This window comes from Tachypleus tridentatus, chromosome 13, assembly GCF_004210375.1.
Source record: "Tachypleus tridentatus isolate NWPU-2018 chromosome 13, ASM421037v1, whole genome shotgun sequence".
NCBI lineage: Eukaryota > Metazoa > Arthropoda > Merostomata > Xiphosura > Limulidae > Tachypleus > Tachypleus tridentatus.
Genome location: NC_134837.1, coordinates 123,100,514 through 123,117,450, shown reverse-complemented (window position 1 = coordinate 123,117,450; position 16,937 = coordinate 123,100,514). Strand labels below are relative to the sequence as shown.

The window sequence follows — 16,937 nt, the reverse complement described above, 5'->3', positions numbered from 1 at the left end:
TGTCAGTACGCACTAACATGTACAACTATCGTGACGTCACTAAAAGTTGTGCGTGCCATAATCACACACAGAAAAAAAAAATTACACCTAGTAAGCTACAAGAAAGCCTGACAAGGAATCTTAAAAAGCAAGAAGTAAAAATATTTTTTACTATCAATTTACTGTTAAAAAATCTTTCGGAGACCGTTTGAAAGTGTATTTAGTTATCGACATACTCTTATGTAAACTCAAGAGGTGAACTTCTATTGGTATTTAGTACCTGAAATTATTTGAACTGCTTTGTTGTTCTTAAATCGTTTTTAACTTAAAAAAAACAAACAGGTTCACTTCACCCAGTCTGTGCCTCTACATTTTTTTGAATTTCACCCCTGTATAAATCTATGACAAATTTAGAGCCCGCTTCGGGAAAATACTCTTGCGTATTTTCTTGAAATATTACGTTTCCTGAACAGCTTGACCTCTCTTCCAAGTGGCAGGTTTTCATACATGTAAATACGGATGGTATGGATAAAGAAAGCACTATGCAGAGGAGCCAACAACTTTTCGATCTTCTTCGGTCATCGCCACGTTGACAGAGAAAGAAAGGGTTACTGATCACGTTTGAAGGCGGTTCTGTAATTGAGTGTAGGAATGTAGAGTGTGCTTAGATGTTGGATATATTGAGCTTAAGTTGTTGTATAAGTGAGACTTCTTTAATTTTGCATTTGTTTTTTTATTTAGTATTTAGGTGTTTTATAGTTGTGTTTGATTTGTAGTATTCGAAAATATGTAAAGGTGACTATTCGCGTTCGTTGAATTTGGTTTCCATTTTTCTACTTGTTTCTCCAATATAGAAATCGTGACAGTTAATACATTGTATTTTATAAATATTGGTGTCGTGTTTGTTAGTGATGTTTTTACATAGTATAGACCTTAGGTTTGTGCCTGGTTTTTGAATAAATTTGATATTAACTGGAACGTCTTTTTGTTAGGAGTTTTTGCAAAATGTTGGTTATTTTTCTGCATTTTTGTGGAATTTATCTCTGACAGTAATGTCTATTTCTACATGCGCAGTAGAGTAGACGGTAAAACGTCGAAATGTTAAAAATTGCTAAAACTTATATTCAACATTTCGTACATAAGCCTTTCGTCAGGCAGTTTAAATCGTGTAAAACAGAAAAAGGCTTAGACTCAGACGCTTTCATTCAGCCAGAGGTTAAAAAAAGTCATTTGTTTGAATCACGTGTTTACACTAATGACCGAATTTTTTAGTCGTGAAAAATATGGGAATTATACTTTAACATAGGAAAGAAATTTCAACTTTCTAATAGCTGAATGTTTTCTGCCATTGCATTGGTTTACCTTTACAGTTTTCATTGAGTTTCCGGCCACATCGTCGGATAGTACGCTACATTGGGAAAAGATGGCGCTGAACCGAAGAAAAATTATTTCCAAGTAAATCCCAGAAAACGTGGCAGATAATTTCCGACCGCATTACCTGGATTGATGTTAATGGTGATGCAGCAAAATGTTAATCAAGAATAAGGTTTTATAAAAAAAAAAGTTGAATCAGGTGTACGTGTCATAACTTAAATGACTAATCAAAAGTCCTCGAAAAGTAGCCATTGCGTTCATTACAAGGTAATTTTACAGTCAGTCTAGAATTATTATACACTCCTTATAGAAACCATGGGCATCATACAAGTTTCTTACTTTGATACATCGCACTAAGACTTAATAGGATTCTCGAAGAAGAAAAAAAAAAAAAAATGGAATTACTGACTAAAACCCTCCCAAGGAATTTTATGCTTCATTCCCACAACATACGTTACAGTTTTGATTAAAAGCTATAAAACATTACATTCCAACCCAAAAGTCACATAAAATGTTCCCAAAGCTAATAAGATAACTAGTATTCACCATTGATAACAAGAATGACTCACTAGGAAGATATTTCACACCGTTAAATCACAGTTGCTTTATTTGGAAAGCAAGAACTTTACATATCTTCAGAAATTTTTAAAAAAACATTACATATAAAAGATTATAATACCCATTTAAGTAAAAACTAAAGATTTTAAAACAAATAACAACTGGATTTAGTACATCTAACTTTTGAACCACACATACCAAAAGTAATTCTGTATGTATTAAATAAATGATTTTAACAATTGACTGAGCATGGGCAGTAAGAATTCAGTTAACATGATGTATAAATATCTACAGTGTGAAGGATTTAACTGGCTTTGAGTAAATGCACACAAGTTTTAAATAATGCTTCACTGGTTAATACCTTTGTAAGCAGTACAAAGAGGCATACTACTAGGAAAAGAAATTGTGGTACCAGTATTAAACGGAACAAGTTGGATGGCTATTTACATAACAACTCTATTGCTTTATTGATCTTGTCTATGGCAGCTCCACTGATAGTATGAACCTGAAAGTTTCAAATATATTTTTTACATTTAAAGTTTTCTTTGAATAAAAAGTTTAACATTTACTAAATGTGAAAAATCCAAGTTAGATAAAGTAAAGGCTACCCAAACCTCAAATCCAAGTTTAATGTATCCTTAAAAGATTCATTGTCTTTTAGTTAAAAACTAAAGTTACCAAGTACAAACCATAATACCAGACAAATCATTCAACAATCTATTATATTCCCAAAACTAACCTGCTTAAAGCAGTGCTCTTGAAATTAAACATTCACACAAGAAATACTAACCTACTAAAGCAGTAAAAACACTAAATTCTGACTGGAAAAAAAAACAACAAAACCTACAAATTAGTACATGAACACCCACCACTTTCTTATTCTTGAGAAAGACAAATGTTGGCATGCACGAGATTTCATATTCAGAAGAAAGTTCCTGTAATGAAAGAATGTTACACAATTATGATTGCCGTTTAGAACACACCACAGCTATTTTCACAGGTTTTACTGTTGTCAACAAATTAGACCAATTTCTCAGTCTTACAAGTACAGGCAAGATATTATAATACTTCAATACTTGGTATTTAAACATGTGGTTCACTCAGACCAATTTCAAATCTGTGGGTGTGTTTAGATTATAAAAATGGGTGAAATACTATGTATCATTAACCGCCAAAGTAACACCATAAAACATTTGCCAGACATGGAATTGTGATTTGAACAGTTCTCTTCAGGTTTCAAGATCTATCCTGGGAAAGTTAAGTGCTATTGTAACAGGTATATCATATTTGCCTTTGCAGACTTAGTTGTGTGCTAAAAATATTAGATGTTCATTAATTCTCTCTGCACTGCTTATCACATTTAACTTTATAGCATTGCAGGTAACCTTTGTCAATAAAAATTATCTTTGGAAATGAAGGGATATGGAGGTTTATAAACAATGATCTGAGCACAAAGTGTATCCAGATCATTAGCTGTTTATAAATATACTCTTTTTGTGAACTAGCTCAACCACTAGGAAGTCTTCAACAAAAACTATATGAATACCTAGCATTTTTGCTGTTTAGAAACTCCAAAAAATGAAAAATTATGCTCCTACAAGTCCTGTTGGGAATAAAACTGCTTTTTTAAATTTGGCTACAGATAGCCTACACACTAAGGAGTCTTGTGTAGATCACAACATTACACATGGCTTTTAATGTGCATTTAATGTTTGGAGTTTTAAATACTTAGTCCACTCCAAAAAATAATCAGATTAAGGAACATATGTTACCTCATTTTCATCCACATCCACTTTCAGAAACAATACTGTATCTTTCAACTTTTCGGATAAAGTCTGAAAATATAGTTTGCAAGAAAAAAATTGACAATTGTTATCATAAAACATTCACAGCCACGATTTTTAGATACCCTACCCTAAGTTTTAAAATAAAATTTGATAATGACAAATTACTTGAAGTGGAAAAGAACAACCCCTTCTAGATTTGTGCATTTCATCTCTTAAACTAGTTCCTTAATTATATCCAATCACAAAATAAATCGCGTCAGCTTTCGATTTTAAACTAAAAAATTTCTTCTATCATGCAAACTATCTAAACATACCTACTTTACAAAACAAAAGATATGTTAAAGTCACAACTATCTATATTCACAAAACAAGTTGTCCTTGGATATGAAACAAACTACATGGGTTTCTGACTTACTTCCAGTTGTGGCGCTATCATTTTGCATGGTCCACACCAGGTGGCAAAGAAGTCTACTATTACTAGCTTCTCGCCAGCTGCCTCCAACTTGGCACTGAAATCATCCTGTATTCATACGAAAAATAAAGTACAGTAAATCAAATCTAATTTCATATTCTCGGTTTTTACTGTAACATTTAGAGTGAGTGAGTGCTGGCTGAAGATACAGATGCTATCACTTCCTCAAAAGTACGAGTGAGACTACAATGCCCCACTGGTTATATTCCGAGATATTCCAATGGAGTCTAGTGTTATATTATTGATTTATGGCATTCTACATCCAAGAAATTTATTTACAAGAAAGCAAAAATTATAACAATGTAATGTTAGCTATTACGTTATTTGGATTTTAGTCAAGGCTGTTTTGAAGGGTGCAGAAAGTTATTAAGCCTAATCTCATGGCAAGGTTTAGTTGGAGATCAATCCATTTAAATGTTGCACCATCACTTTATAAAGGTGATATATATTATACTACACACAGTAGTGACAACAGTTTTACTTCTGTTTGAAAAATTAAAAGCAGTACGCAAGCTTGTTTTTCAAAGTTTTATTTTTAATCCAGTAAGTACTATTACTGTTAGTATTAGAATTAATATGTATAACAACTTCATTGTATTTTTTAAAGTTCAAGTTCCGAAAATATCCGGGTCCACGACCTATCTCCGTAATTTCATCAATTTTTTCTTTAAATGATGTATAGAGTAAAAAACATTTCTCGTAAAAGTATTTACAAGACTTAAAAAAAAAATTAGTTTTGAAATGCTGCTTTTCGTGTACCTGGTATCCTTTTCAGAACAAAAACATCGATAAGTTTGAAAATTCAAGAAATAATTTATTTTTAAAAGAGGTCCTAGGATATTTAAACCGTTAACTTAAATTTTAATTGTTAAAACTAAATCCGATATGGTCGGGTACATTAGCAATATTACAAAATATTACTACATTCTAGTGAAGTACTGGATTTATTAAATCTCATTTCACATGAATAGTCCTGCGATATTATGAAACCTTACCAATTTTCAAGTTTAAATTACGATAAGGCTGTAAGACTAATCATAAAACACATAAATAACAGACTAGTAACAATATTCTTCGCTTACCTTATCTACCACAGAATGAACCATTTTGCCTAAATCAAAGAGAAATGTAAGGATACCGAACAATAACTGTTTAAAACGCGAAACTTAATTTATATTAAAACTTCCAAATATTACTAAATGCTACAGAGTCTCAAACGTGAAAGAACAACACAAAGAAAGGAGAGCGTTTCACAGGGTTCCTAATATGTGCGTCTCAGTCACGTGACTTACACGTACGAGTAGACCGGGAAATCCACATCGTGTTTACACATAACGTGTGTAACACCTATTTGATATTTGAAATAGGTCATTTTGTGAATAATACGTGGAAAAATGATCGTCAATCATCAGTCTGAACAGTATTTAAAGTTAACAGAAAATTTTCTGGCACGTCTAACTATAATCCTTCTTCCTATTGGCTCATATGTCAAGTGGTTAATGACGTGAGGTGCCGCCGGACGACGTAACCACATTGCCTTGCGGCAACTGCTTGTAATAGGGTAAAAGAATGAGTCAGCGAATTTTCTAGATTTCTGCTGTTTACAAGAGTAGCAAATCAAATAAAAGAGTAGGCTTTTACTTATCCACGGATATTTGCTGTTTTTATTCCATCTAAATTATATATTCTAACCCAACAAGAAAAAAAATCACAATTAAAATCGAGTATTGTTTCAAAGTTTTCTGTTTTAACGCAGTGTTGGGGCAGTGGAGTTTTAATTTAAATAAAAGGCCAGACAAAACCTTTTGGGTGGATGACTTTTTTTTATTAACTTTCTAATAACTTTTTGACCAATCATATGATTATAATCACAAAGTAAACTGTCTATGAAATATTCCAGGACTGTTGAAGACCGCAGAGGTTGTTGTTATAAAGTTAAAATGTATATGAAATAATTCACTCAAAAACTGTGTCTCTGGTCTTTCATTTAAAATAAACAAAAAATAGCACATGTTTATCTTTAATGGACCTTTCCTGCTGAAAGAAAGCCTCAATATAGAAGCCAAAAAGTCGTCCGGTTCGAGAAATCTATAGGCCGAACCTTTAATTCTGAAAATTTTGTATACACATAGATGAATTTACTTTTATTGACAGTGCCGAAATAAATGTCAGGTTTTAGAACAGCAAAAACTTCTCTCATAATTTCTCTTCTCAAATATTATACTGGGTTACTCTACCAGAACTGAGGAGACTTTTTTAAGGATTAGTTGTTCAATTTCTTTTATTCACATTATAGCCCCCAAAATAAACAGAATGGAGATCTCATAACACTTCCTCGTTCTTTTAAACTGGATTTGCATTAAAATCACTGTTCAATGACGACAAACATTTCTTACATAGGCAATGCCAAATTGCCAATAGCTGCTTGAGTTTTACCTTGAACCAGCTTCAGATCAGTTGTTGCATATTATGATTCATTACCACTCGTAGCGATGACGACTAATAAAGAAAAAACGAAACGTCATCACAACTAACAGTTTAATCGAACATTATTAGTTGTAAGGGCGTCGCTATTTTTCGAAATGAAATGGGGCTTGGGTTATATGAACGGCTACCACTCGAAGTAGTTCAAACGTAATCGAGATATATCAGTTTAAATAAGGCAGAATCGGGGTACAAACACAACTAATGAAAGTAAAATGTATATTTAACACGGAAAGTGGTAAACTCATCATCAGAATGTTATCATTGGAATAATTTTGGTATATTGATAGTTTGTTTGTTTGTTTGAATTTCGCGCAAAGCTACTCAAGGGCTATCTTCGCTAGCCGTTCCTAATTTAGCAGTGTAAGACTAGAGGGAAGGCAGCTAGTCATCACCACCCATCGCCAACTCTTGGGCTACTTTTTTACCAACGAATAGTGGGATTAACCGTAACTTTATAACGCTCTCACAGCTGAAAGGGCGAGCATGTTTGGTGTGGCGGGGATTTGAACCCAGGTATATTGATAGAACAGTTTTGGCGTATTTATATAACTATTTTGATGTATTGGTGGAATAGTTTGGCATATTTATAGAATAGTTTTATGTATTTATAGAATAGCTGTAATGCACTCATAAAAAGTTTCAGACATCATTACGTGGACATGCTTTAAAAATTTTGAACACGAGGCATTGAACAGAGAACCTGTTTTCAGAATATATCCAATGTTTACATTCTATTTTGCTTCTAAAGATTAAATAACAAAACAACAACACACACAGAAAATTTTTATATCTCTCGTATTATATTATATTTCATTGACAATAATTTCAAGGCCTGGCATGGCCGAGCGCGTAAGGCGTGCGACTCGTAATCCGCGGGTTCGCGCCCGCGTCGCGCTAAACATGCTCGTCCTCCCAGCCGTGTGGGTGTATAATGTGACGGTCAATCCCACTATTCGTTGGTAAAAGAGTAGCCCAAGAGTTGGCGGTGGGTGGTGATGACTAGCTGCCTTCCCTCTAGTCTTACACTGCTAAATTAGGGACGGCTAGCACAGATAGCCCTCGAGTAGCTTTGTGCGAAATTCCAAACAAATTCCAAAACAGACAATAATTTCAGAGTGTCACCTATTTTGGTTTGTTTCGTACAATTGTGCAGAGTTACACCAAGAAAATTTGAACTAAGTCCCATAATTTTGAAATAATAGACGAGGGCAGACAGTCTTCTCCATTCAGTTAGCGGTTTGGTATTATTGTTGCTTTTTGTTATTGTTAACAAATGAATAAATGGAAGACATAATATCTTACCACTCTTGTAGAGCTCCCGCCTCAAACAATCATTCTACTGTTTCGTTACTAACAGATTATCGGGTTCTCCGAGGACATTTAAAATGGAAGAAGCATACTTACAGAAATGTTGTTTTATTTAATTCGGCCATTGAGCAGAAATTGAAGTTTGAATTAGATTTTCAAGACAATAACTAGTAAAATTGTAAGTCCGGCATGGCCAGGTGGTTAAGGCATTCGAGGGCCTCAGGTTCGAGTCCATGTTACACCAAAAATGCTCGCCCTTTCAACCGTGGGGGCGTTCCAATATTATGGTCAATCCCACTATTCGTTGGCAAAAAAGTAGCCCAAGAGTTGGCGGTGGGTGGTGACGACTAGCTGCCTTCCCTCTAGTCTTACACTGCTAAATTAGGGAAAGCTAGCGCAGTTAGCCCTAGAGTAGCTTTGCGCGAAATTCAAACCAAACTAAGATTATAAGACTATTTTCTCAAGACGGCTTTATCTCAATTAAAGTGCTAATACCCATACCAGTCGCCTTGAGAATACATTTTTACTTCAAGTGGGTTTCTCGTCATCGTGAGATTGTTTTGTTTGTTTGTTTTTTAATTTCGCGCAAAGCCACTCGAGGGTCATCTACGCTCATGAGATTGTAAAACGTTTTTAACCTGTATGATTTGACCCTTTATTTTGATTCATAAGTTTTTAGAAGAAGAAAAAATAAGAATGGTGCACGATTGGTATCTAATAACTCGATGTACAGGATTTCACTTTTACAATGTCACGTGAACATAATTAAGTTTCCTTGTCTATCGCTTGGTAAATCTTTCTATCCAGCAAACGAACAGAAGTATTTCACACAACATCCATAAATGTTTTAAAATCGAGGTCTAAAAATATACGTTTATAACAATACAGATCAGATATATCATACCGAAGTTGTTTGTTGTTAAGCGCTAAGTTCCACGATGAGCTCTTCGCACCATGCCCACTACAACACGATTATGAAGTGTTATAAATTTGCAGATTTACTGCCTAGCTACTGGGAGGCGTAAAGCCGAAATTTCTTTTACTCCAAAACAGAAGATGTAAAGAATACGTTTAGTGTTTCATTAAATAAAAACTACATTTTGATGTTATAAGGTCGTTTATTTCTGGCATTAATATATGTTCTACACGTAAATGTGAACTAAATAATTTAAATAATGTATTTTAATCTCTTTCGAACTGTCTCATTATGCTCAGCCTACATTGTTAATGTTATTTCATTTTTGTTTTTCTGATAGCAAAGCCACATCGGGCTATCTGCTGAGCCCACCGAGGGGAATCGAACCTAATGTTCTTTAATCAAGATAAAAAAAAAAAAAAAAACAGAAAGTATTCTGATTATTGAAACACAAGTCTATTTCTTAGTATCAACCCTAAGTTGGAAACATGGGAAAATTGAGCTTAAAAACCTAGTCAGCTAAAAAACAAATTGGTCCTAGCTACTTTATGTCAATACTATGCATCAAGCGAAGATAATATTAATAGACATCTGAATAAATTAATAGACGTCATAAATAAAATGAGATTAAACTGAGTTGAAGTAATTTATACCCCAAAACAAAAAATAACACATTATATATTTATAATTGTTGGAAATCTTTGTTACTTGTACCAAAAGCTTTCTTAAACCGAGAGATTTTTCAAAGATAGGCCTTCCGAAAGTTACAAGTTTTTAATTTGAACCTGCTTAGTTTCTTAATATCCTGAATAATTTTAGTGGATTCTATTGTATCTAACTAGCGTATAGGCCGTCAAAAGTGTCGAGGAAAGTACTATTACCCCTAACCCACAGAATATATACACTAACGTCATATTTCCTAGGTCACTGAAATATAAACAAATTTTGTGAAATCAAACTTGACTATCAAAGAGGCAGAAAAGAGCAGCCAACTCAGTTAAACATCAGTAATTTCCTTTGTGAGCCAATCAAAATTAAGATCACTCATGAAATGAAGGTGATCCTTACTTCAGGTTTTTATACCAAAATATCATATTTGTAAGGTTTCAAAGCCCTCTTGCAACTCCGTCTCAAAAATCCTAATTAACAAACAGTAGTCGAATTACTTTATCTGGATATATACATTTTGGCTTTTTTGACACACTTTCTATTTCTAGAAATCATTGGCTTTCACACAGGTAAATGAAGGTGAAAGAGCTGGTCACCGTAAATTACGACAAAAGGTGGCGCTACTGTTTTGTTTCCAGTGAGCCTTTTCAACTAAACTGGTTCATCACTTCATTCATTTATTTATTTTTCAGCGCAAATCTATACACAAACTGCGTGTAATGTCTGAACTGTGAGTATGAAACACCAATATTTAGCGTTATAAGCTTGCAAGCCTTTTACTTAGCCACATAGGAGGTCGCAAAGATGAAAGCTGTTTTCTCTCACATAATACTGCAAGTAGTTGGTTGTCCGACAAAGCTGTAGTAAGATTTCGTATATTATGTTTCTAATTCGCAAAAATATGTGAATGAAACAACGACAATATACCTCGAATCGTATAAACATAGAATTTTGTATAAACTCTAATTTGTTCTCCAAATATAGTTATAAATACATTCATGAGATAACATAAGACTTATTTTTAGGAACCGTAATACAACAAATGCTGGGCGAAAAATAGACAAATACTTATTTCCTTTTACATTACTGAAGTCAAAGGTTTCATCACAATCGTACAACTTTACAATAAAATGTTTTGTCACGCAAATCAGAAATTCGAAACAAATTTCATTTCCACCTGCTTATTACCGAAATGCAGGAATACTAAAACATACTTGCTTTAATACGATCATAACCTGTATTTTCAATGTTGTTATTTGTTTGTTAGGCAGAAGGCGCTTGACACTAAGGTCAAGGTACTTTGTGGAAGTAGGTCTAGAACATTCAAAGTTGACGCCACAAAAACCTAGTGAATTTGCGAATTATCTAGAATAGTCATTAAATATAAACACAAGTCAATAAGTCTGCAAAGTGAATCAGTGAAGAAGAGATAGAATTAATCACTCTGAGAACATTTGTAGGTTTTTTTCGTTTACTTGAGCAACCAACTGTTAAGTTGTAAAAGTAGGCTTATTTTAACGTTGGCCGAGATATTTCCGTTCGATCGCCATTTCTAAAGTTACTTTGCCTGCAACTTAAAAGTTACGAATGCCTGTGTGGAAACATTAAGGGAAAGAAAAATAATTTGTTATAGTTTACGTGGACTGGACTTTGAACTATTTTTCATTAAACAATTTTGAAAGAATAAGATTATGGTTAAACATAAGGTTAACCACTTTATCAACAGCTTATATCAGTTTTCTTATGTTTAACAAGTTTCACTGTGGTGGTCGAGTTAACCATTTTGTATGAAAAGGGGATTTTAGAGTACTTTTTTTTTGCGGCCAAAACTTTTGTTACGTCGTGACACAATTGCGCATTTTCTTTTTTACAGATCTGGTTGCAAAATACTAGTTTATTTTAAGCCTATAAACTCAACAAATATGATTTATTACTTCAAACAAATTGCGTCACTGATAATTTCAAGAGTTTGGCGTCAGATAGAAAGCCTTTTCATGCAATAAAATAGTACCTTTAACACGGTATAACTATTCTAGAAATGCATACAAGACGAGTTATAACTGCTAATATACGTTATCCAGAATGCAGTTTGTATTAGACGAAAAGCCGAATCAGATATGGACATTATAGATATAGTGTGGTTGACATGTTAATCATATATCTTTCCTTTCTTTATCAATTGTTATTTCTTCGTAATCAAATAATGCGGAAAAATAAAGTTAATACGGCGCAAATTGGTCATATTATTAGATTTTGGAGTTACAAGCTGGGTTAGAACCCATATGATACCAAAAAATATTTTACCCATTTTACATAAGGTATAAACGTGTTATAGGAGTGGCAGCTAATCCCTTAGCGTGAGTGGCATGGTGTCGCTCTCTAGCTGACTTTTCTCTGGTTAGAACTTCAAATTTAGGGACGGCGGGATGTTGGTAGCTGCGTTATAAGTACTAATATAAGATAAGAATAAGACATACTTTTTAGAAGATAAACGATTACAAATCTGCTAGAATGATAAGAAATAATTTTCGGGTTTCAGTTGAGAGTTTGTTTGTGTTCGTTTTCTTATAACAAAGCCACATCGGGCTATCTGCTGAGTCCATCGACTGGAATCGGACCTCTGATTTAGCGTTGTAAATCCGGGGGACTTACCGCTGTACCAGGAGGGACTTCAGTTGAGAGAAAAGATTAATACCTAAAATGGTACACAGCTCATATGGGGACGCCTTTTAGCTCCCCTCCTACGGGCTTAATATAAATTGTTTGTTTTGGGAACTATTTATTAACATACCTATAAACCTCCCCTGTCCGTCAAATAAAATCCACCCTTTCTTATTGAAATCATAAATATCGGTCCCAGTTTGCATTTTTTTTTCTTTTTATCTTGTTTATACTTTTTGTTAGACAACAAAAAGAAAATTTTCTTAATGGAATAATGAGAATAATTAAACTTATAAATATCTTTGTTTACATAAATTGGTAAAATCAAAGTGTAATACGTTAATTTAACTTCATGCAATTTATTTTGTATTTTCTCAAAGAGAAATATCTAAAATGACAACTGCTTTCACAATTGTGATAAAATCTAAAATCCAAAGCAAATAACCTATTTTCGGAAAATGCTTGTAGATGGCAAAGCCTTTTTGAAAGTAGATATAATTAACATTTATTTATAAATATTCAAGATATTTATTTCAAAAACAGTTCGTTTTACTTTACTTATCGATAAACTATGTGTGTATGTGGAAAAATTACACATATTTTTTGTGATCTCTCGGACATATTATCGCAATCCGCCTTACAATAGATTTATTAACCCTTTTGAGATATTGAATTTTGTTTCATAATACAAAGTAAATAACCTTCAATATTTAATAAAATATTTTGTGTGAAGTTCTAGTAAAGCATGAACTAAATATTGAATAAATCTGAATGGCGAGTCAAAACTTCATGTTAATTAAGTAAAATACCCTGCTTCAACCACAAAGATTGGACATTGAAAGATACAGGGTTTAAGCCAACGTTATGCTACTGAATATACTTCACACTTTCTGATTTTGTTACCGTTTCAACAATTAATCCCTTTATTTAAGTAAATGTTGCCGTGTACACGTCAGGTGCTATTGACTGATTGTTCTTCTTCTGGTCAGTAGTTCTAAACTAGTGCTGGTTGAGCTTTAATCTTGGGATCTTTGACCTGGATGTTTAGCCCATATTTCACATAAAGTGCATAATATCCAACTTCAAAATATTCATTTATTAACACAAATATTAGTCAGTTGAGATTAAATGAACATGGGGTTTTAAAGGCTGGATTACCAAAGTTATTGGCCCGGCATGGCCAAGCGTGTTAAGACGTGCGACTCGTAATCTGAGGGTTCACATCCCCGTCACGCCAAACATGCTCGCCCTTTCAGCCGTGGAGGCGTTATAATGTGACGGTCAATCCCACTATTCGTTTGTAAAAAGTAGCCCAAGAGTTGGCGGTGGGTGGTGATGACTAGCTGCCTTCCCTCTAGTCTTACACTGTTAAATTAGGGACGGCTAACACAGATAGCCCTCGAGTAGCTTTGTGCGAAATTCAAAACAAACAAACAAACAAACAAACAAACAAACCAAAGTTATTTTTTAAATATTGTTTTCCTCTGTAGGTGAATTAATCTCAAAATAAGGTGCCGATTTTTAACCAAGTATAATTATTAAAATTAATTAAAATGTTTTTATATAATGGCAAAAAATATCTCCATGTTGATAATTTAATCACCTCAAAATTTTCTGTGTATCAACAGTAGAGCGTACATGTCAACATGGGTTATTTACCTCGTGGTCGAGCAGCTTCTAATTCTTATGACGTCATTGTGTGGATAAGCGTTTGATACCCATAATACCTCTGTGCTTAAACATGTCTAACGCCATGATTTGAGGTGAAAGTCGTATCCCTCAAATCCATTCAATCACGGTATGTTTCATTGTAGTAAAGGTAATTAAAATATCATTCTGTGAGATGAGTTTATTTAATTGTCTGTTACATGGGTATTTCTGTCAAGAAAATGATATTTATCAGAAAGTTTCATCGATAAATTTATATTTTGATGACGGACGCCATTATATTGGTTAAGCTTATACAATTATTAATATTAGGAAGGGGTTGAAGTCGGTTGCGATAAAAGTGAGTGGTATAAAGTTTGTTTGTAAACTTACTTTAGTCTGTCGTATGGAACGCTTACGGGAAAATGTGAAAACAAATAGTAGTTGTATATATTCATACATATATCGCGAAAGTGAAAAAAAAACGAATTTTTTTTTCAAACACGAGAGATCTGCTTGTCTTTCTGCAGTATGAATGAAGTGGTATGGGAAGCACAAACACACGATATGCTCGCCAACGGTCAGTCAGATATGAGCAACGTTCCATTTGTTCGACAGGGAGCGACTCGTTCCCAAGACGACGAAATGGTTGGATACTTTTTTCAGCGACCACAAACAGACCCTGCTTTTCAGAATTATCCTAAGCAGGCACGATGGGCATTAGGGGATGACAGTGTACTGGATGTAAGTACCACTAGTTAACCACGCTGTAGTCGTTTAATCAGGTTCCATTTTATTCAGTAGAGGAACTGCTATTTAGCTTTAAAAGTAGACAAATTAAAACCGCACTTAAACTCAACTATTTAGATTATGGCTGAAGCTTAAGTTAAGCTTCAAGCTTTATGTTTACCTGAGTTTGATTTACACACAGAGAGAAGTGCATTCCATTGAATACTTTTAAGTTGAACAGTTAAACTGCACAGTTTTTTGTTTCAAACTTTCTTTTATAGCGACTTTTTTCCTGGAAATACGTTGATTTGGGAGGAGAAAAGTATTAATATCATGAAAATTGCAAGTCAAATATTTTCAAAATTATCGGTTTGTTTTACCAAGTAGAGATTGGTTTAGTCGTAGATACTGTGGTTAATATTAACTCTCAGACAGAACTAGAGGAAAGATAAACATTAATGTGGCAGGAATTATGGCTAATTAATAGAATGTATTTAAATTTATATTTCCGAAGAAGAGAAAATATTTCATTTGTTGGGTACTCTTACTGCTAAATTTAATATTTTTGGCAATAATTCCAATAAAATCTCACAATATCCAGCCATGTTAGATTTACTTAGGTTGTTCTAAATGCATATGTTAATCTAAGAGTATGAAACAACCTGTTGTTATAATATAATAATAACCAGTACTGTTACGTGTGTGAAAGAAAGTGGTGGTTAAATTAAACCACGATGATGCTGAGAAAATGATAATTTCAGCTTCAAAAGTCTGAATGTTTTTTTTTTTATCTAAGGGTAGTACACATTAGTGGAGGTAAAGCTATTAATGTTTCCTTGGATATAAATATTAACTGTTGAATTTTCAATTTACTCCTATAAAGCTAATGAAATGTTAGAATAAATATGTATATATATGCATACACACATTAACAATAGTTCTATAGTCCAGGCATAAAGGGTATACTTTGTTAATTAAACAAGTTCACCTTATCCGTGTGTGTTGTACTAAAGCACATAATGCTAAATAATTAGTCTTTTTTAACTATAAATGCATTTTTTTTGTTTTTATATCATAGTAAACCAAGCTGATCAAATGCTTTTCTTGGCAAACTTTGTTCACAGACTCAAAAATACATGTTCTCTGTTTATAAGGCAGGGCCCAAGGTCATAATGAGAACCTTCCACGAAGTGTAGCCCGATAAAAGCTTACTGATGCTTTTCATTTAGCTGTTTAATTTTGGTTTTTCATAAAATTACTTTGGATTAAAAGCAGAATTCAAGTCTGTCATTATCATCAGTGAATTCTATAGTTTTATCCAGAAAAAAAAATCAGTACATGCAGAATTTATTTTTGGAATGACAATGTTACAGCTATATTCACAGATGTTGATTCTTCACATTTAGTGTATTGTCATTAAATATTTAAAATATGGGAAACAAACTGAAGGTGTATCAAAGGATGCTTCTCTTTAAAGATTAAATCAGTAATTATGGTAAAAATTTTTAAGCAGTTTGTCAGTTTATATCATGTTTCCTCATTACATAAATTTGTGGTTTGTCATCTTCAGGAATGTTAACCATGACTGGTTTTAATAGCCTTAGGAACTAGGCAAGAATTTTTTTTCTTTATATATCCATACCCATTAGCCTGATTGACACAGATCACATCTACAATTTTGTCATTCCACACTTATTGTCTACTCATTTATCAGCTCAAGTACAAGAAGTGGGACATTGTTTTGATACTATAATGTAGGGCAGTGGTTCCGAACCTTTTTTATGCCCTGCATCCCTCACAGTAATTATTTATTTAAGAATAAAGGTGAAGGTGGCCAAAACAAATGTTATCTCGCACCCCTGGTTGGGAACCAGTGATGTAGGGGTATAGAACCTTTTTATGTATACATTGTTATGATACAATAATATAGGAGAACAAAACCTTTTTATGTGTACATTGTTGTGATACTATAATGTATGAGTATAGAACCTTTTTATGTATACATTGTTGTGATACCATAATGTAGGAATGCAATAGAACCTTTTTATGTGTACATTGTTGTGATACCGTAATGTAGGAGTACAGAACCTTTTTTGTGTGTACGTTGTTGTGATACCGTAATGTAGGAGTACAGAACCTTTTTTGTGTGTACGTTGTTGTGATACCTCAACGTAGGAGCACACAGAAGCTTTTTCGTGTGTACGTTGTTGTGATACATAGCGTGGAGCACACAGAAGCTTTTTGTGTATGCGTTGTTGTGATACCGCGAACGTAGGAGCACAGAAGCTTTTCGCAGGTAATGCTTGTTGTGATACATAACGTGACACACAGAAGCTTTTGCGTGTGTACG

The 16,937-nt window shown here is 33.6% G+C and overlaps 1 protein-coding gene and 1 pseudogene across 2 annotated transcripts in view; one reads left to right on the top strand and one right to left on the bottom strand.

The window, feature by feature from the left end:
• Positions 1-1,928: 1,928 nt before the first annotated feature.
• On the bottom strand, positions 1,929-5,649 carry Trx2 (Thioredoxin 2). Its single transcript, XM_076476555.1, has 5 exons — positions 5,253-5,649; positions 4,114-4,218; positions 3,684-3,746; positions 2,781-2,846; positions 1,929-2,416 (listed from the first exon to the last, which is right to left on the bottom strand). Exons 1-5 carry the CDS (start codon positions 5,274-5,276, stop codon positions 2,351-2,353), a joined length of 324 nt encoding a protein of 107 aa, XP_076332670.1. The 5' UTR covers positions 5,277-5,649; the 3' UTR covers positions 1,929-2,350.
• Positions 5,650-13,942: 8,293 nt separating this feature from the next.
• Positions 13,943-16,937, top strand: part of LOC143237192 (pumilio homolog 1-like) — a 48,492-nt pseudogene continuing 45,497 nt past the window's right edge. The window contains exon 1 of the transcript XR_013019912.1: positions 13,943-14,602. The product of XR_013019912.1 is annotated as a pumilio homolog 1-like (transcript). The remainder of the gene's footprint in view (positions 14,603-16,937) is intronic.

What these genes read in the sequence shown, in the direction of transcription:
- Trx2 (XM_076476555.1), bottom strand. Translation starts at nt 5,276, where the DNA reads ATGGTTCATTCTGTGGTAGATAAG. An exon ending in TTCATTCTGTGGTAGATAAG is followed by an intron (nt 4,219 to 5,252) that starts GTAAGCGAAGAA and finishes GTATGAATACAG; the next exon opens with GATGATTTCAGTGCCAAGTT. An exon ending in TGATAGCGCCACAACTGGAA is followed by an intron (nt 3,747 to 4,113) that starts GTAAGTCAGAAA and finishes CTATATTTTCAG; the next exon opens with ACTTTATCCGAAAAGTTGAA.